We start from the raw sequence: 21334 nt of genomic DNA, 5'->3' as shown, positions 1-21334 counted from the left end.
TTCTTTGAAAACGAAAACCTATGTATACACTGAAAACACATGAATTAGGATAAGAGGGTTTAAAAAATTGAGCATGGGAGTCTTTAAATGACAACGTCCTAGTGTGCTCGAACGGAGTGTCACAAAAATGATGACCACAATGAAGCGGGGCCGATCTTCCTTCTCAACATTCCCTGACACTGACCAGCTTGTCCAGGAAGTTCCACGACAACCAGAACTTGTGAAAATTAAGTCCTGGTTTGGGGAAATACACAAACCAGTTGTGGGATAAAATGGATCTCAAAACAGAAGCAGAAGAGAAGCCACTAAAGCCATGAGACTCCAGAGTGAAAGCCTAGGAACAGGGTGACAGACAGCAGGCAGCCGTGAGCACCGCATGACTTCCCGGCTCTCCCCTAGTGAACAAGTGAAGGAAGAGAATTTCTCATCAAGTGCCGTCAAGTCGGTTCCAACTCACAGCAACCCCACCCAGGGTTTCCAAGGAGCAGCTGGAGGGTTTGAACCACCAACTTTGTGGTGAGCAGTTCAGTGCTTATCCTACAGTGCCACACCAGGACGCCAGGGACTAGATTACTTAATTATAAATGCATCTCAAAGACTCCAAACAGTAATTCCGAAGGGAAAACAAAGCTAAATGGGATAAGGGGTCTAAGAAGGGTATCAGAAAATGATGATTTTTGCTTTTGGTAAATTTTTAATAACAAAATGAGTCTGGTAACACAAAATAAACTAGCACAATGAAGAATTGGTCAAAATACTATCTGAAATGACAGGACCGTTAGGGAAACTGAAGGGCACTGACATGTGTTCTAGCCAACAGCACTGGATTCTCAGTGTGTGCCAGGAAGGCCTACAAGCTGAATCACACCCAATCACACACTTGTCATGACAGTCCAGCACCGTGAGCATTTTAACAACAACAACAACAACAACGAGGGACTGCCTGTACTGAGGCTGTAACACAGCAAGGTACTGTTGTAGGTGAGTGAACATGAAGGCTTTTGGGGTCACCAAGGCTTTGCTGCAACTACGCCAGGCTGTCTTCAGTGAGAGAGTGGGGCTGTGTTTTTAATACAACTTCATTCACAAATGCCAACAGGAACTTGCCCATTTTGGGTGTTTTATCAATACCGAGTCATTTAAAATGCTCTGACAGCGTAGTGGTTACGAATTGGGCTGCAAACCGCAAGGTCAGCAGTTCGAAACTACCAGCTGTTCCATGGGAGAAAGATGAGGCTTTCTGCTCCCGTAAAGATTTACAGCCTCGGAAACCCTGTACAGGGTTGCTATGGGTCGGAACCGACTACACGGCACAAAACAACCAAGCCTCCTATATGGGTACCACTAGCATTCCCACTTTATAATAAGTTAAACTGCAGATGAAAGGTTAGAAACTTGCCCAATTTAACTGCTAGGAAGTGTTTGCAGGGTGATACTGAGGACCCAACCACCACGACCACGCCTTTCTGGTCGTCAGTGAAGTAACACATGCACACACACACATACACACACCCCCGTACAAACAAATAAACATAATCTTCATAAAATACTCACGGTTATTAATCACAAGTCCTGGAAATGGTCTAAGGAGAGAAACAAACGGAAGATACACATACATGAATTAACTACTAAGGGTCGTTGTTAGAAAATCTACATTAAAGATAAGGGAAAAGAACCTAGGCATACAGACAAGGGCACAGAGGGCATGAGTGAAGGTAAGGTTGTGGAGAGGGGTCGGGAGATGAGTGGCAAAGGGGAGAAGGAACACCTGGGAGGGAGGATTGAGCTGAACACATGCCAAGGTTTCAGAGTGCCGGTCCTAACCCGTTTGCATCAGAGACACTGGGGAGCTGGCAGTGGACGGACTGAGTATTTTGTCATGGGAGGATTTCTGGGGGGGTTGGAGGAGGAGCAGTGGATGGAAAGATGCATACTTGTTGATAGGTATTGTGAAAAGTACCCATGAGGGAGTGCAATTCTGGAAGGCTGAGAGAGGGCAGACAGCATGGTTCCTGCCTGGACCGGGAGCAAACAATGAGCATTCTCTTTCCACAGAGGAGGAAAACAGTGGTTTGGCTCACAAGTGGCCAGTGCAAACCCTGCAGGTTCCACAGGCAATCTGCCTGCTGCAGCTACTCCACTCTTATCATCGCCACTCAGAAGCAACCACAGTATGTAAGCACGTGCTACTGTATCTTAAAAAATGATCATCAAAACAGCTGGCAAGTAGATTTGGCCCATAGGCCATGGTGTGCCTATCTCTGCCTCAACAACCAGGGATGTTAAGAAGTCAGTTCAGGGAGGGGGGTGGCGAACCTCACAGGATCCCAATGCAGAATAAATTACTTCAGACCCTCCACCCTCTTATTGCCTATGACCAAACAGGGAGGGAAGAGGCAAGTGCCACCCACTCACCGGATGACAGTGAACTTGATAAACTCGGCAGAATCTAAGATCCTCCGCATGGAACTGATTTCCAGGTAACTGGGGGCTTTGAATGACACGCCCGGGGGCATGCCGTCCACCACCACGCAGCCTGGGTTGATGGTGATTTTCCTGTAGGGAACCTTCACAGGGAAACTCATACCTATGGCTTCGCCTGGGGTGAGATCACAACATGAAAGCCGAGATTAAGTGATGAAAGCAAGAGAAGCCTAGTCCCCGCTGTCCCCACTGTGAGCTGAGGTCCTCCATACTTCAGGCAACCTTCAACAGTACCAACCCAAACCCATGGCCATCAACGTGACTGTGACTCCGAGTGACCCCACAGACGGTCATCTTTCCAGGACAGACCACCTCATCTTTCTCCTGCAGAGCGGCTGGGGGGCTTGAACCACCAGTTTGAAGCAGAAGGTGGCAGTTCTAGTGCTCATCTCACAGTGCCACCATAGCGCCTTGAACGATGTACAGAGCTTCATTTTACTGATTTAAAACCTGACCAGTAGTAATGGACTCTTATCTTAGGAAAGGAGTCTAACTAACCCCCACCAAAAAAGCCTCCAACATACCCACTTCCACCCACACCTTATTTTCCATTGTAATTTCTTTTTCTGATATAGAGATTACAAAAGACCTCATGAAAACACAGTATCCCTGCTTATTTCACACTAGACTTTGGAAGAACAAAACTTACCAAATTTCCGACTGAAGAGATCATTCACCTGCTCTCTTAGCTGTCTTGCTTTTTCAACTTTGGACAGTCGTTCATTATCATCATCTTCAAAGAGGGAGAGAAAATCCACAACTTCACACTGTACTCTCATTCCAAGTCAGTCAGAGGAGCTCTGATGTCTCATTTGGCTTACGGTTTTGACTATTCAAACATTTTTGGACTAATCCGAGTTTGAAATGATTTCAAAATTTAACAGCAAAGTGAAAAGGTTGCTTTGGCATGTTTTAGGCACATTCAATGAAACAGAAGACCACACGTGTGGACCCCTAACAAGGTGTGCTGCCGCTAAGTCCAGCAGCTGACTAGAGCGGTTTCAGGCTCAATGACAGGGTATTGTAACTGGTTAACAGCTGTACATGGGCACGGGAGAAGGAGTGGCCATGTGACTGATTCGTAGGGATCCCCAGGAACCCATGTCATGGAAGTCTGCAAAAATTAGAGGGAAAACGTCCCATAAGTGACAATAAAGGCGTAGAACAAGCGTACCTGGAATTGTCACCTGAATGATGTTCAGGTCCTCAACACCCGATGCAGTAGTATTAACACTGGGCGACGAATTTATTTTTCCTTAAAATAGAAATTACAGGTTAGAATTTATAGAAAACACAGCCAAATCTTATAATAACCAAGAAATGGAAGTTGTGTTGGTTAAAATTTTGGTGCACATTTCCTCAATTAAACAAAACGAAGCAAAAACAGGAGCTGGCGATGAGCCTGCTCCAGATGAGTGCTCCATTACCCAGGGCCCACAGCTCAGGGCGTATTTCTGGAAGCAGAGCTGGATGACTGCGTGGGGCGGATTCATTTCCTCGAAAGTGTTACTTTTTAAAAAGTTAAGAATAATCAGGGGTGATATGCTTACAATTCAGGCTACACAAGAGGATTTTAACCCAATCTTGCTCAGGGCTGTTTCTTTATAAGGTATGTTTTGTTAAGCTAACGTGATAGGAGCTTCCGGAAGGACTGTGTGTCCACTCTTATTCTCCTTCCTGGAGGTGCTGAGTGGATGGTCACAGCCAAAGCATGAATCACTGCGGCACGGAGGGACAGCTAGCAGGATGGCCGCATTCTGAATCGCCCTCCTGGCTTGTTTCCTGCAGCTGGCCGTGGCTTTCTAAAAACGCGTGTTCAACCGGCGACACTCACGTGGGGGGCTCTTAGAGGCAGCGGTGCTCTCCTTAATTGCAGTCTCAAACATTTCTGGTCTATAAACAGCAACAGAGAAAAAACATGTGTGCCACCACAGTATATGTAAAATTTATGTTAGTACATTTATGTATGTGACGAAATATGCAAAAGAGGAAACAACCTATACTTTGTTGTAGGTAGCTATCGCATCGGGAGTCCTGGTGTGGTGCTATAACATAAGCACTAGACTGCTAACCAGTCACGTGTTTGGCAGTTCAAACTCATCAGCTGCTCCTGAGTCAGATACGACTCGAAAGCATTTAACAATAGTCAAATCATTGTGATGGGAGTACAGGAAGAGCACATTTATTAAAAACAAAACAAAACAAAACACACACACAAAACAAACGGTAACGGCTATCCTGAAATCTATCCCCATCCCCACTGCCTTTGACAACCTCCCCACCCTAATCCCAAATTTCGCAGGAGTTTCTTCCCACAGTCAAAATACATCCAGAACATTAGTCAGTGCCAGACTCGAGAAAGAAAACAAGAAGTGCACCAACATGCTCAGCACAAAAGACAAGACAGCTGTGAGACATGAGGCTCCAAGCTCTCTCGGAAGCAGCAGCAGCTAGAGTGAGTGGTTGACCAGGCCACTTTCCATAATCCCAAAGCAGTTCAGGCCATTTCCAGTGAGCACTGAGCAAACTGTGTTAGTACTCCAATTGTGCCCATCAAGGTAAAACGTCTTTATAAACCTGAACCCGGCTTACATTCCAGCAGCGCCCAGCAGTACACATGTACCGTGGGCAGGTGGAGAGCCCATCAAGTGACCATCCCCCTCTGATATGCCTGAACCCACCTCCCTGCTTTGGATTTCTTATGGACCCAGGGCCACTGCTGTTTCACTGAACTGCCTTACTTTTTAATGATGAACTTAATCTTGGCTTTGTTTCTAAGTATCTTCTCCAGCCTCGGAATGCCAAAAGTAGATGGTCTTCGAAATGGTACACCTTCAGGTAAGCCTTCCACGTAGAAGTCTTCCGGGAAAGATTCAAACAATGCGAATGGCACCTTCACAGCTTGTTTAAGGCCAAGAGCTTCACCTATAAATCACACACACACACACAAACACCTCTTACAAACTGTATTTAACACGCGCACATAACAAATGTTTCAAAAAACGACGCCTGTAGTTTTTGTGCACTGCTGAAATTGGTTAAAATCACATTCATTTTCACTCAATACTCTGATGATTCATGAGACAAGGGGGAAAGATTCTGAAATCCAAGTCTGAAAAAGCTCCAGCACTTATAATGTTACTTTTTTCTGCCCTTTCTCCTAGTAAACAAAAGTGACCAACCACTTCAATAATAATGTGCCAAAACAGACGTACCGCATTTTTCATTGAAAAGATTTTCAACTTTCTGTTTTAGGTCCGTGATTTTGGCATTCCAGGCCTCTGTGTGGGAACAGAAGACAGCTCTTTGTGAAACTTAACAATGTACACCACTATCCATCTGATTTTATCATGCACCTGAGATAATTTTCTACTTTAAGAAACACAACATTAAAAACACCTCAGTTTTTACAATGTTATATTCTAACAACTACTGTAATCATGCAAATTATTAAACCATTTACTCTATAACTAAAGTGTTGACTGCAAGTAAATGAAATATAATCAAATGAACTGAAAAAGGAGGGGAGAAAAAAAAGATAAAGAAAAACATATCTCCCCCAAAATCAAGTATAGTGTCTATCAACTGCTAGATAGTCTAAGGCACTTTGAAGGGGACCCTATTTATAAAGCTCAGAAGAGCCCTATGAGGCAGGACGTAATGTTATCCCCTTCACATAGGGAAGGAAGATGAGAAGCACAGAAAGTTGCAGTAGCTTGCCTGAGGTCACAGAGTTATAAAGCAGTGAGGCGGGATTCAAACTCTGACATTTTTGATTCTACAATCTGTGTGGACATACACTGACTAATTGAAAAAGCAAATTCACCTGGTAAAATAAAGCATTCTTAATAATTTCTTATAGCTCAAATGCGATGATTTTAGTACGCAAAATGCACATTTACCAAAAGAAAACTCTCTCCCTCGAGGCTTGAAGGGAACGTTAGAACCGTTGGTCTGGGTAGGGGTTCGAACAGCTGAGGTTTGAGGATTGTTGTTATTAGGGCCTAAACAAGAATGAAAAAAATCAATCAATCAATCAAAATAAGCACACATACCCTAGAACGATGGGGTTTCCTGGGGGTGCCCTCGTCAGGTCTAGGCTGTGTCAGAAAGTGTAAAGCCAGCTTACAAACAGTGTCCACAGTGAAGATGGGTGCTCCGCTCGGGTCACACCTCCGGCCTGACATCCCCCCAAACAAGCAACTTTCTGCCTCACTGGGTGAGTGATGTCACCGTATCCTTGTGGAACAGGCTTGCTGCCCATTTTTCATTGAATCCTTAATTGAAAGCTCAGCTGTGGCCCCATGATCTCCACCACGAAGCTCTCCTGTGGGTTCATGACCAGCTCTGACAGGACTTTCTCTGAATTCTTACAAATTTCAGATCTTGATGCTTCAACAATAAGCATCTAATGCATGCTGATGACTTTTTAAAAAAAATGAAAACAAGAGCCAAGATAAGGGGAAAATCACCAACAATCTTAGGATACACCAAGAAAGGTCAACTTTCCCAATGTCCAGGTTGGTTCTGGCCCGTCACTGTCCTTCAAAAGCTTCCCCAGCAAGAACAGGAACAGTACGTGCCTGGGATGGACCACACTGGGACCGTGCCAAGCGTGTTCCGTGGGTCACTCGTTTATTCCTCAAAACAGAATGAGGAAGCACCGTTGGCCCTGCTGTATGGATGGGGAGACTGAGAAGTGAGGACAGTGGTACGGCTGAAGTATGGACCCCACAGAGGGCCCCCGCGGTCTTAACCCCTGTGTCGGCTCTCTGACATACTTGTGGAACTGAGACTCACCTCACAGCTCTGAGTTAGCCAGGGGAGCCTGCCCCGACTGAGCCTGGGTAGGGACGGAACCTACCTGCATTCCCTGTATAACATCAGTCAGCATTCTAGACGTGAATGAGTTCAAACTCCTGAATAAAACCCATTTCTGTCCTCAGCCAGTGCCGTGATGAGAGGTATGCTTCAACAGCTGGCATTGCAGCCTGGTATATCTTGCACTAACGGCCATGACTACAGTTTTATGACACTGGCCAGGAAGGTTCCCTGATGGTCACCCCTACTGAGACTCCATGACAATGAAGCAGGTGTTTAATACAAGGAGGCATGACAGGAAGCAAGTTGCGAACACTTGAGAGAAACCGTAGTTAACTGCTTTAAAGGCACAGCCCGGCACTCCAGTCTCTACTGAAGTGTGCTACCAGGACCTGCTACTGAGAGAGAAACCAGTCCCAAGGCGGCCTTGTCTCGTTTCTGGACCTGAAAAGCTCAAGTCATGGCCTTTCCTGGCTCTTCCAAAGACAGGATGATCGCTGGGCTGTTTCTGTTCGTCTCACTGCTCTTGGTAGCTGGTTGGGAAAACTTAGGTCTCTGGGCAGTCTGACCTCCCTGTTATAAACCATCCTCTTGAATACTTAATCAGTAAGTCAACCAGAGGAACATACTTGGATAACCAGAGACAGTATATTTTATCAAACTTATCCTCAGGAACGAAAGCTTTTTCCTGATACTTGACAGAATGAACTTGTGTTCTTTTCAAGTTCACTGTAAATGTTTACCAACATAAATGGGCCCTGGGATACATTGTACAACACTTCCAATCATACACAGTCTGCTCTATGACCAAAATGAAATTGTATTAGAAGTTTATCCAAATACTTAGAAACTAAATAACACTTCTGAAATACTCGATTAAAAACAAAAAACAAAAATTTTAAAGTATTTTTTAACTGATAATGAAAACAAAATGTATCAAAATCTGTACAATTCTAATTCTGTGGCTAATATATAGTTTGAGAGAGCTCTGGTAGCGTAGTGGTTACGAATCGGGCTGCGAACCTTAAGGTCAGCGGTTCGAAACTACCAGCCGCTCCGCGGGAGAAAGATGAGGTTTCCTACTCCCGTAAAGATTTACACCCTCGGAAACCCTGTACAGGGTCGCTATGGGTCGGAACCGACTCGACGGCACTTAACAACAACAACAATATATAGTTTAAACATTCATTTTTTAGTTTGCTGTTGTTAAGTACTGCCGAGTTGGTTCTGACTCGTAACGACCCTCTATAGGATTTCCAAGGAGCAGCTGATGGGTTTGAACTGCCAGCCTTTTTATTAGCAGTCCAGTGTTTAGTCTATGGTGCCACACCAAGACTTATTGGTCTCCAAAAAATATATCACTCCTTTATGTTGTAAGAACGCCATAACAGCACTGGGGATACATTTATAACTTTAAGTGTTTATTGTTACAAAAAAATGAAAGCTTTACACATCAATGATAAAAGCTTCTACTTGAGAAGGTAGGAAAAGTGTGTCCAATGTAAACAAGAAAGAAGGCTACCATAAAGGCGACAGCAGAAACACACTAAATATCACACAGAAATACTAATACACTAATACAAATAATAATGAGGAAAAATGGGCAGAAGAGACAAAAATCATGACTAAAACAGCAGATGTCACTATAGAGCCTACAGATTGGGAGAATATTTACAAATAGCATCTGAAAACATGTCGTGTGGTGTGGCACTTTAAAGTAGACACTGGACTGATGACTGAAAGGTTAATGGTTCAGACCCACAGCCGTTCCTTGGAAACCCTCTACAGGGTCATGGTGAACTGGAACAGACTCGAAGGCACTGAACATCATCGTCTGAAAATATTTATATAAGTATGTGAAGATATACAAATTTCTAGTAAGCACCTAGAAAGTTCTCAGAGTTATTCAATCACCAGAGACATGCAAATTCTAACCACAGAGATGAACCCCACACACCTTCTAGAACAACTAAATGGAGTGGAACTGACAATACCAAGTGAAGCTGTGGAAACTGGAATTCTCACACACTGCTGTACGTGGCACTCTGATAAACAGCTAGGTTTTTTCTTGGCAAGTTAAAAACCCAGCAAATGAACTCCTGAAGATTCACCCAAGAGAGAAAAGTATATGCCCCACAGTGCACACAAATGCTCAGGTTCTTTACAATCCAACAGCTGGAAATAAGCAGCCTCTCCAATCTGAAAGGACCACGCTTACTTCTTCTCCATTGCTTCACCTATGCTCAGGTACGCAAGATCGTGGGGGCCACTCATCTCCCCACCTGCCTTTCCTTCTGAATTTACCCTCGGTCCTCATGGCGACCAGTCATCGAAGCACCCTAATGACATTGTAGGATCATTCATTAGTTATTCAGCAGCTTCACACAAAGAGACACCCATCAAGTGAAGAGAGCATCCACCAATCATGCCTCTGCAATCGGCTGCTTCCAGGAACATGAGGTGACTAGTCAACACCCCAAGTCTCAGACTGTCTTCTAAGAGGCGCCTCTGCCCACAATGCTCCTTCTCCAGAAAGCTCTTCCTGGGTGGCCATCTGGTGAAATCCTACTTTGCCAGCAAGGTCTCATTTTAACAAGCTTTTCTCTCTGAGGTATGCGGTGACTCAGATTCAGTCCTCCCTTTGACTGTGATTGTATCTCAGTCCCAGGGCTGCTGGCTTCCCAAGTGTGTGCGATATGGCCCACCCCACACACCTTAACATTCTTCCTGAGGCCACTCAGCAAAGGAATGGCGCCTTGTTAATGAGACAGACTTTCCTCAGATCTTATGGAACTTGGTTATTTTTGAAACAAGTGATTATTAAACTGGTATATGATGTCCGTAAATCTCAAAGGGGTCTGCTGCACTTTGTTATGAGAAAACAGGTTCTCTGTCTGTGACACTGCTGAATTTATCTGACCCCTGTGATCCTGAACACCAGGTGACAGTGGGGGAAGCCCACGTAACTTCTGTGATCTGACGAACAGTTTATTGTAAACACCCCCTCCTCCTTCCCTAAGAGTCGTGGGTGTCCCCTCATTTACCTATAACAAGCCCAATCACAGATACTCAAAATTCCCACACTCTGCCTCAAAAATAAGTATTTTCACATATAATGCGTCCACATTAGTAATGTGCATAGAAAACTGAGTAGATTGCACAGTTTGCAAAAAAGTATTTAACTGTGCGAGCCACTTACATAAAAATATGATAACTGAGTTGCTTATCCCAGTGATCAATCAGAAGCAAAACGCTTGTTAACCAAACTCTGGCTACGTTTCTCTTTTCCCCCAAGTCCCTGAACTGTCATCCACCTGTAGTCTCAGCTCTCTTTCATTAAGGGTCCCTCCTGGAGCTCAGGGCTGGCTTCAGGATAAACTGTACCTCTTCCCACACTGGTTCTTTCCTGACCCGTTTACTTTGGTCTCTACTAAAGAAAAATAAAACTCCCCACAATTCATGAGCCATTTGCTGATCTGATGGTTGGAGTTTTCTATCAGTTGCACTGGTATCCCTCCATCACGATCCCAAGAGTCCTTCTCTCTTTCCCAGCAATCATCTTTTCTTCTGGAATAAAACTGCTCCCCTATTTATCCAACATCTGTGAGTATGTAAGATGACTACATGACCTATGATCCATGTGATTTTGTTGTTGTTAAGAGCCATTGAGTCAGTTTTGACTTTCAGTGACCCTTCACAGGGTTTCTGAGGAGCAGCTGATGGATTTCCACCAGCAACGTTGCAACTGATATCCAGTGCTTATCCTACAGTGCTGCACCGGAACTCCTAATTAGTAACATAAAGCTGAAGGTTATAAGACAAAAAAAAAAAAAAAAGAGACGGGAGGTGGAGGACTGCTGGTAACATCTGAACTACAGCACGTGTCATACTGCAAACCTAGGAGGACAGGGAGCCTGCACGCCTGACCGGAACAGAGAAAACGAAGTGAGTGAGGCTGTCCTACTGCAACTTCAGCTCGTCCTCAGCTTTCCTGAAGACGCACTGGCGGCATGGCGGGTGAAGTATTCGGCTGCTAGCCAAAAGGTAGCAATTTCAACCTAGCAGCCGCTCTGTGGGAAAATAATGAGGCAGTCTACGTCTGTCAAGATTTACAGCTCCGGAAACCTGAGCAGTTCTACTCTGCTAGGGTCTCTCGGAGTCTGAATTGACTGGCGGCAGTGGGTTTGATTGTTTTGGTCCTGAAAAGGGCAGGGGAGCAAAAAGGGGGAAAGGAGATGAAGGGCACTCTACACGCTCCTCTCTGTACCTCTCTTGATTATGGGATGGGGGGAGCCTTTTAAGGAATCTCTTGATTATGAGGGGGAAGAGGAAGCATTTTAAGGAATCTCTTGCCAGCCGTTTACAACATGCCCCATGCTAACCTAACCACATTTGTAATCTTAACTGGAGACTGGGACATGGAGCTTTCCTTAGAAGTCAGACTAGTTTCGTGCACCTGTGCTTACATAAGCATGCCATTAGTGAGCTCCAGAACTGAGGCACCAAGACCAGAACCAAGCCGCTCATGGCCTCACCTTCCACAGTGACCTCGATTTCAGGAACCTTTGAGTTACTCCCAGGGCTGCGTGGTCTTTTGGGGGGCTGCAATGCTGTGAAGCAAGCACAAAATGGCTTTTGTGTGTAAATTGTTAAAAAAAGAGAGAAGAGGATGCTTTATAAAAGCAGAGTATTAAAATTCATACAGTTTGGCTCTTTTCAAAGAAACCTGAAGAATTAAACTGGTAGTGTAATCCTCCACATGAGTCCCAAAAAAGCTGTGGAAACACGAATGAAGGAGGATTGCAAACATGTAATTTTCAATGAAATGTAAGAAAACAAAAACAAAACCAAAGATCCGTTAAATAAGACGCCTAGGAAAAGCACAGAAACAAACGGAAACTCCCACAGAGACACTGGCCGACGACTGGGGATCAAGACTGTTTCATATGCGCTGGGGTACACCGAGCAGTGTGCAGAGTCCCTTACCTTTAGTGTTGATTTTACTAGCCATTCCAGGAGGCAAGTAGGAAACGACGAGCTCGGGTCTAGAGAGAAAAGAACAGTTCAAGTTACGTTTCCAGGAGCCTGTTACGGGCGCATACAGTCATCACTAATCTCTGTCACCATGGACAGCAGCCCTGACATGTACTCTCTGTTCAGGGTTTTTTATGAAAAGTCCATGACTTCTTCCATGAAAAGAAAATTCACTAGCATTACTTTAGCTTTAGGAGTCACTGAAATTTTACAAAAGTGTCAGTAAGAAATCTAACCACTGAGAATTCAATTGCTCACCAGCTAAACTGGGTGTAATGGACCAAGCTCTGCATTCCTATCTTTCATTCAAGAATGAAGGAAAGACTAAGAGACATCACAAATGAGTAACACCTTTCTTTGTGGGTCAGGTTTAAGTGACTCCTCTCCTAGTTACTGTTGTTGTTAAGTACTATTGAGTCGGTTCTGATTCATAGCGACCCTGTACAGGGTTTCCAAGGAGTGGCTGGTGGGTTTGAACTGCCGACCTGTGGTTGCTGATCCTACAGCGCCACCCCAGGACTGCTCCTCACCCTGGGGAAGGCTTCACAGGGGGGTGAGGGACAATGTTAAGGCTGCCGCTCAGAGCTCTGCTTTGCTTCAAGGAGTCAAAAGCTATCCCTGCTACCTCTAGCTGAAAAAAGTAGTGACAGAAACTACAACATGGGCAACTAGAACTTACTTTTTAACAACAAATTTGATCTTGTTACTTCCGCGGACAATTCTTTCGAGTCGTGGAATTCCAAACCAGGTAGGGCTTCGAAAAGGGATTCCTTCAGGCAAGCCTTCCACGTAGAGGAACTCAGGGTTTGACTCAAACACGGGGTAGGGCACTTTCACCGCCTCTGCCAGTCCAAGAGCCTGAGCTGAGAGGGAAGAGAACATAACTCGTGGAGGCGACACCACACACAGACATTCTGTCGTTTCTACCTACAGCCTCAAATAGGTCACCATTTCCTACCAGCTAGCAAGAGCCACTGAACATTGAAGGCATTCTGCTTAGTATATTATGCAAAATTGAAACACAAGCCTAAAAAAACAAACAAATAAGTACTTTTAAAAAGAATATCTTAACACGTCAAATCCAGAACAGTTATGGCATTAGTCAGAAGGATCTCTGTACTTTGTGTGGGCAGAAAGGAGGGAAATCCATTTCACAATGAAATGTCAGCTTGGTGGCGCCCCCTAGGTGCCGGTCGGTATCAGCACAGAAACTGTCTGTGATGCTGCTAAGCAGAACTCGCTCAGTTAGAGACCAGAAGCAAAGATGTAAGATTTCTGATCTGCGATATGAAATGTCAACACCAGGGATTAAAAATGGAGAGGAAAGCCCCAGAATCCTGCTAGCACTCCCCACTCCTTACTTCCTTTTCCATGACAGAAACACCCAATCAACTGAAACACTCTTTCTTGCTGAGCCTCCTCAGAATCCTTCTCAAGACAGCGCTCCAGGAAACCGCTGTCAACAAATCTACGTTGAAACAAATGATGAAACCTATTTGCCGTACCGGTGTTAGCCATATTAGAAGTACAGAGAGTGGAACCAAGACTGAGCCCAACTCCTCCCTGCCTCTCCCATCCGGACGTACGGGAAAACAGAAACCAAGCAAATGAAAGCGACTTGCTCAGTTAAGTATTGAGCTCAGTCGCAGACACAGAATGAAAACCCACTTCCTGGGACCTGCATTCTGTAGATCCTGACTTCTACAATCCATTCAAGGCAAAACCTGACCTTTCAGGTCTGTCAGTAAGAACAGATCACCACTGTGTCTTACGTACCAAATTTCAAGTTGAAAATCTCCTCCACTTGCTTCCGTAGCTTGGTAATGCGGACATTCCAATCTTCTTTGACTGGAAAGCAAAACAAAATGCACAAATAAATAAATTAGCAAAGTCTCTTAGTGGTACTGACACAGAATCAGATTGGATTTAGGGACCAAAAAACAGACACCTGAATTTCTAGTGATGCTCTTAATTGAAATTGTTTTTGAAAATAAAACCTTTTCCATCTTCAAGCCAAATGTGATTTCCTGTATTCTTCAAGAACTGAAGTGAGAGAGAATTCAAATTTAAGCTCACATAATGGTCACAGAAAAACTTGTGAAGATGAAAGATTGCTCTAAATCAGTGACTCTCAAATGTGCCCTGGAGGTCCGCCAGGGCTGGGAGTACAGCAGCAGCTGTACTGGACGCGTGGACTTCTTCCCACGGCCGGCTCACCTACAGCACAGGTCCGTGCTCTCTGCACAGGCATGCCTCGCTTCCTCTAACAGATATGTGCCTAGAAATACACAGACAGCGCATGCACTCATCAGAGCAGCTCTCCCAGGAGAAATAAATGGAAAAAGGTGACAGGAATGCCAGTCAACACTGCTCACACATCTACAGTTTGATTTATTTACCTCAGGAGTGGAGAACCTTTTTCTACTAAAATTTATAACATTATTTGCAGACCAGATAAAATGATCAACTTAAAAATTAGATCAAACATGCAATCAAGCTGTATAGATCATTACTGGTGATTGGAATGCAAAGGTTGGGAACAAAGAGGAAGGATCAGTAGTTGGAAATTATGGCCTTGGTGATAGAAATTATGCTGGAGATTACATGATAGATTTCTGCAAAATCAAAGATTTGTTCATTTCAAATACCTTCTTTAGACAGCTTAAGACATGATTATACACATGGACCTCACCAGATGGAATACACAGAAATCAAACTGACTACATGTGTGGAAGGAGATGATGGAAAAGCTCCATATCATCAGTCAAAACAAGGCCAGGGGCAGATTGTGGAACAGACCTTCAATTGCACATATGCAAATTTAAATTGAAGCTGAAGAAAATGAAAACAAGTTCACGAGAGCCAAAATATGATCTTGAATATGGTGGTGGTGGTCATGTGCTATGGAGTCGGTTCTGACTCATAGCGTCCCTGTATAGGGTTTCCGAGGCCGTGAATCTTTACAGGAGCAGAGAGCCTCATCTTTCTCCCGCGGAACAGCTGGTAATTTCGAACTGCTGACCTTGAAGTTCGCAGCCCGATTCGTAACCACTACACTACCAGAGACCTTGAATATACTCCACCTGAATTTAGAGATCATTTGCAGAACAGATTTGATACATTAAACACTAAAGACCAAAGACCAGAAGAATTGGGGGATGACATCGAGCACATCATACAGGAAGAAAGCAAAAAGTCATTAAGAAGACAAGAAAGAAGGAAAAGGTCAAAATGAATGTCAGAAGAGACTCTGAAATTTGCTCTCCAGTGTAGAGATGCTAAAGCAAATGGAAGAAATGAGGAGGTCCAAGAGCTGAAGAGAAAATTTCAAAGGTCAGCTCGAAAAAACAAAGTCAAATGTTACAACAAAATGTGTAAAGATCTGGAGTCAGAAAACCAACGAAGACCACGCTCAGCATTTCTCCAGCTGGGGGAACCGAAGAAAAAATTCAAGCCTCAACTTTCATATTCAAGGATTCTCTGGGCAAATTACTGAAGGATGCAGAAAGCATCAAAAGAAGATGGAAGGAATACACAGAGCCACTGAACCAAAAGGAAATGGTTGATGTTCAACCGATTCAAGAGGTAGCATATGATCAAGAGCCAATGATACTGAAGGAGGAAGTCCAACGTACACTGACGGAATTGGCAAAGAACAAGGCACCAGGAATCGATGGAATAAAAATTGAAATATTTCAAGAAAATGAGGCGGCACTGGAAGCACTCACTCATCCATGCCAAGAAATTTGGAAGACAACTATCTGTATTTGTGCCCAACTATCTGTATTTGGAAGAGACCTGTATTTGTGCCTATTCCAAAGAGAGGTGACCCAACGGAATGAGGAAATCATTGGACAATATCTTTGATATCCCATACAAGTAAAGTTTTACTAACGGTAATACAGAAACGGCTACAAACATATATTGACAGAGAACTTCCAGAGGTTCAAGCCGGATTCAGAAGAGACCGCGGAATGAGGGAAATCATCGCTGATATCCTATGGATCTTGGCTGAAAGCAGAGCATACCAGAGAGTTGTTTACCTGTGCCTTATTGACTACGGAAAGGCTTTCGATTGTGTGGATCATGACAAGCCATGGAAAACATTGCGAAGTATGAGTATTCCTGAACACTTAATGGTGCTCATGACGAAACTGTATATGGACCAAGAGGCAGTTGTTTGAACAGAACATAGGATCACTGAATGGTTTAAAATTTTAAAAAAGGTGTGCAACAAGGTTGTATTCTTTCACCATACTCATTCAACGTGTATGCTGAGCAAATAATCTGAGAAGCTGGGTTCTCTGAAGAAAAACGTGGCATCAGGATTGGAGGAAGACTCATTAACAACCTGCGATATGTAGATGATACAACTTTGCTTGCTGAAAGTGAAGAGGAGTTAAAATATTTTCTGATGAGGATCAAAGAGCACAGCCTTCGATATGGATTACAACTCAATGTAAAGAAAACAAAAATCCTCACCACTGGACCAATAAACAACATTCTTATCAATGGAGACTAGATTGAAATTGTCAAGGACTTCATTCTTTTTGGATTAACTATCATCAGGGTCGCTATGGGTCGGAACTGACTCGATGGCACTTAACAACAACAACAACATCAACACTCATGGAAGCAGCAGTCAAGAAATCAAACGACGTGTTGCATTGGGCAACTCTGCTGCACAAGAACTTTTTTTAAAGTGTTGAAGAGCAAAGATGTTAGCTTGAGGACTAAGGTGCGCCTAGCCCAAACCATGGTATTTTCAATAACCTTATATGCATGCGAAAGCTGGACAGTGAGTAAGGATGATCACAGAAGAATTGATGCTTTTGAGTTAAGGTGTTGGAGGAGAATATTGAAAGTGCCAAAAGAACCAACAGATAGATGTATGTTGGAAGAAGTGCAGCCAGAGTGCTCCTTGGAGGCCAAGCTGGCCAAACTTCGTCTCTCATACTATGGACATATTGTCAGGAGGGACCAATCGCTGGAGAAGGGTATCATGTTTGGTAAGGTGGAGGGTCAGAGAAAAAGAGGAAGACCCCCAGAGAGATGGGGTCTTTCCAAAGAACAGCATTTGTTCAAACACTTAATTAGCTCACTCCTAGTGTTAATGCGCCAGACTGCAAAGCCATTTGATCAGCAAGGTTGGCGGTTCAAGCTAACCAGCTGCTCCATGGAAACCCTATTATGGGTCGGAACCGGCCACTTAACAACAACAACAATGCTATGGCTGGAGTCCTGGTGTGATGCTATGGGATAATTCACTGGACTGAAAGGTCAGCTTGAACCACAAGGTTGGTCGTCAAATCTACCAGGCACTACTTGGAAACCCTGTACAGGGTTTGCTGTAAGTCGGAACCGACTCGATGGCACTTTAAGAACAGTAACACCACCATGATGGCTGGAACTGTGGCTGCCTTGGCTGGGCCGCATGTTCCCCACCCCCGATTTACCTTATTCCCAAGACAACCTTTGAATGGCAGTGCTGTAGCCCTGGACTGCTAACCACAAGGTCAGTAGTTCAAACCCCACCGGTTGCTCTAGGAGACAAAGATGAGACTTTCTGCTCCTATAAAAATGTACAGCCTCAGAAACCCTATACTGGCAGTGAGGGTTTTTAATATAACATAACAATATATATAAAACACAGAAAAGAGCATAAAGTACAGCAAAAGACGCGTACAACATCACTTACTAAGGGACTGGCTGGGTATGAAGTTGTGGATAGAGGAGACGCAGGCAAACTTGGAGACATCGGAGGATGACAAAGGAGGAAGAGAGGAAGAGGAAAAGGTAGAGAGTGGAAGAATCCCCTAAGTATGGAAGGCACCTTTGCTGACAAAGGCACTGAAAATGTTGGAATGGCTCTGAAAGTGTGGCTGAAGATGGGGAATAGTCAGTCCCAGGTGCCTGCACATTCAGTTCATGCCCTCAGTCTGCAGCCTCTACAGGAATCGCCCCGGAGAGCAGAGATCACATTCATCACAACCCTAACTGATGTCCGTCTTGAGAAAGGAAGACATGTGCAGGCATTCACCTGGCTCAGACTGGTCCACAGTCAAGATCTACCTACTCGGATGCTCTTCATTTGCCAGCACTTCCTTAAGCAACCTCTGTGAGATCTCAGGCCTTCAACACATCATCACTCATTTTTTTTTGTGCCTTTTCCTAAATCAAGTGCATGCTGAAGGGGTCCTGGTCTGAGTTTGGCACTCAACTTTAAGGTTACATCTTCTGTACTTCATGGCTTCTGGCAGAGGCTGCTTGGCTGCCCTAGTACAGTATTTCTCAACCCCTATTCATGCCAAGGCACACACACTAACAATTATACAATCTACTTGGCATACACCTTGAGGGTTGAGGGATCAGCATTTTAGGGTGTATCTGTAACCCCATCCTGCACACTAGTTTGACTTTATTTTCCTAAGAATGAACACCCAATGTAAACCAGAAATTCATGCTTTCTTGTAAAACACTCATTTCTTGGCAACATCACACTTCAGATTAAAGAGTAGGGCCATTTATTAGTTCTTAGAAACCGATTTCAGAGGTTGCAGAATATCTACAAATTGCAGTCACTTGTTCTGACATCACACAATGGCTAGCAACAAGACAAGAAAGAAGATATTGGTACAGTTCATGTGGCTTGACTGCACTTGTAAAAATGGTTGAAATGGCCATTGTTTTGTTGTATATGTTATTTCCACATTGAAAAAAATTAAAATAATGGCACAGTTATAGCTCAAATTGGAGAACATGGTAGCTCAGTTGGGTAAGCACTGGACTGTGAACCACAATGTCAGCTGTTTGAGCCCACCAGCCACTCGATGGGAGAAACATGAAGGTTTCTTCTTCCACAAAGCTTTAGAGCCTTGGAAACCCTACACAGGGAAACTAAGAACTGGAACTGACTCCAGGGCACAGAACAACCACCACATTGGTCAAATCAGGCAAATGAAATCTTTCATACAACTGAGACTTCTTTTCTGCTGGGCTGTGATGTCAACATAGGAGCTTAAATGATGATACCAGTGATATCTGTCCTTTTCAGAACAGGGACCACATACATAAAGGGTACGGTCTAAATCTGCATTTAGGTCCAATGTGGTGGTTACTAGCCAAGTGCACCAACTCAGCACTGGAAACGGGGCTAATTTAGATGGACATGTGCTCTGAGGGCATACTCCTCACAGGCTGTAAAATAAAGACCACAGGTGTAAGAAATATAGACTGTGAAAGTACCACACTAATAATTTACTCATCCAGATAACCAGGTGAAACAATATGGTTCACAGACTGGGCTTCATTTCACCTGTTTCTTTTTACTCTCCCCTGCCCCCCTACAATGGAGCACGCTCATTTCTAGTGGACGGAGCTGGTCTGAAGGAAAAGCCTGAGTTTTCCCAAAGACTCAGGGATGACAAACCAAGGTATGTCTGTCCTGAGTTTCTAAGAGGTAGAGGTGTGGGGAAGAGGGAGATGTTCCATATCTTTTAAAGTTTAGAAGAAGAAGAAAAATAAGCACAAACCCACCGATTTAAGTTAATCTTTAAAGAATCTAACTGCCGTCTTACCTGGAGTGTTGGTTCTTGGCTGAGTCACTTCAGTTGTGTTGTGAGTCAGAAGTTCTGGTCTATAAAGGAATATTGGTGTTAGTGCACCTGCATCAGGAACAGCCTGAAGTAAGCATGCACTGCAGCTCTCCCTCCGCTCCCACTCTCTCTCCACAGGACCCACTCAGGCCAAAGTGCTTTCTAAATGCAAATCGAGCTCTGAGTTCTCCAACACTTGTTAAAGTCCTTCTCTTCCCCTCCACACGAGTGCTGGGGAACACTTCACTCAAAGCAGTGGTCTCTGTGATAACACTCCCAGTTATGGAGCCTGCTGAACCTACAAGCGTCCATCTGGTGGGACGGCAGTTTGAACCCCCTCAAGAAGCGCCTCAGAACCAAGGCCATGGTTCTGAGTTGAGTTGATGGCCACTGCTTTCGTTTGGTTTGGGTGCCTGGTGCAACATTACAAACACCTGCTCAGTGAAGTTATTTCAATAGAAGGCCTCCTTTGAATATGGAGAGTCTGTCCTGTGAGGGAGCAGCGGACCGCCTGCATCTCGAGCTTACTCTTAGGAAGCCCATGGAACCTGTTTTTGCAGACTGCAATCCTACCTTTTAATAACGAATTTAATTCGATTTCCGACTTGAATGATCTTTTCCAGCCGTGGGATTCCGTACCACGAAGGGCTTCTAAAAGGTATGTTCTCTGGCAGCCCTTCCACATACAGATCAGTAGGATGTGCCTCAAATTTCTGGTAAGGGACAGCCTTGGCCTCAGCACTTCCCAATGCTTCAGCTGAACAAAAGAAAAACGATTTGGCAAGCTCAGTTTTTGTGGAAATCATATGCTAGAACAATCCAAAGCAAAGTACATCTTACTTTTGAGAGAAACAAAAACACAGGGAAAAGGCAAGGTAAGCTCTGGACACATTAATGATCTGAATGGGCTTAACACAAGAATAGTGTAGTTCCTTGTTGGAAGACAAGCAAATGCAAATATAAATGACCCATGATCAAGAGCTACGTAGAGATGGAGTCAGAACATTATAGAACATGAAGTTTAGGATTCCTGATTCTAAGACAGTTATTAGTAGATCTAAGATCTTAAATGTTTCATAAAACTCTTGGGAAAAAAGGATAGGAAATCATGACTGACAGTGGCTAACCCAGACTGCATGCAAATTTTCCCAATGCCTGGTAACACACTCCTCCTTTGGAGACTACTGTACATGAGTGATCTCGAGCACTGTGCCCACCTGTCCCCAGCCAGGAGATGACCAGCCTGCTCAGACCCCTACAACTCTCACAAGCATGCAAGCTGAAAGGAAACCACTTTCTGCAGAGAGTAAGTGGGAATGAGGAAGAGAGCGTGTACGCAGAGTCTGCTTCACACTTAAAGAGACTCTGCATGACTCTTGTTTGGAGTTGGGTTCAGACCA

The 21334-nt window shown here is 44.2% G+C and overlaps 1 protein-coding gene across 5 annotated transcripts in view; it reads right to left on the bottom strand.

Moving 5' to 3' along the window:
* GTF2I (general transcription factor IIi) overlaps positions 1 to 21334 on the bottom strand; it is a 97599-nt gene that overhangs the window by 1937 nt on the left and 74328 nt on the right. For all 5 annotated transcript variants that reach the window (XM_006859709.1, XM_006859711.1, XM_006859712.1 and 2 more), the window contains 14 exons: positions 20508 to 20691; positions 19917 to 19975; positions 14116 to 14187; positions 13019 to 13202; positions 12292 to 12350; positions 11841 to 11915; positions 6387 to 6488; positions 5700 to 5765; positions 5226 to 5409; positions 4319 to 4377; positions 3659 to 3739; positions 3134 to 3217; positions 2416 to 2599; positions 1555 to 1583 (listed from right to left, as the gene is read on the bottom strand). In XM_006859709.1, the coding sequence (XP_006859771.1) occupies positions 1555 to 1583; positions 2416 to 2599; positions 3134 to 3217; positions 3659 to 3739; positions 4319 to 4377; positions 5226 to 5409; positions 5700 to 5765; positions 6387 to 6488; positions 11841 to 11915; positions 12292 to 12350; positions 13019 to 13202; positions 14116 to 14187; positions 19917 to 19975; positions 20508 to 20691 (1422 nt within the window). The remainder of the gene's footprint in view (positions 1 to 1554; positions 1584 to 2415; positions 2600 to 3133; positions 3218 to 3658; positions 3740 to 4318; positions 4378 to 5225; positions 5410 to 5699; positions 5766 to 6386; positions 6489 to 11840; positions 11916 to 12291; positions 12351 to 13018; positions 13203 to 14115; positions 14188 to 19916; positions 19976 to 20507; positions 20692 to 21334) is intronic.

This window comes from Chrysochloris asiatica, unplaced genomic scaffold, assembly GCF_000296735.1.
Source record: "Chrysochloris asiatica unplaced genomic scaffold, ChrAsi1.0 scaffold00034, whole genome shotgun sequence".
Taxonomy (NCBI): Eukaryota; Metazoa; Chordata; class Mammalia; order Afrosoricida; family Chrysochloridae; genus Chrysochloris; species Chrysochloris asiatica.
This window is presented reverse-complemented; position numbering and strand designations above follow the sequence as displayed.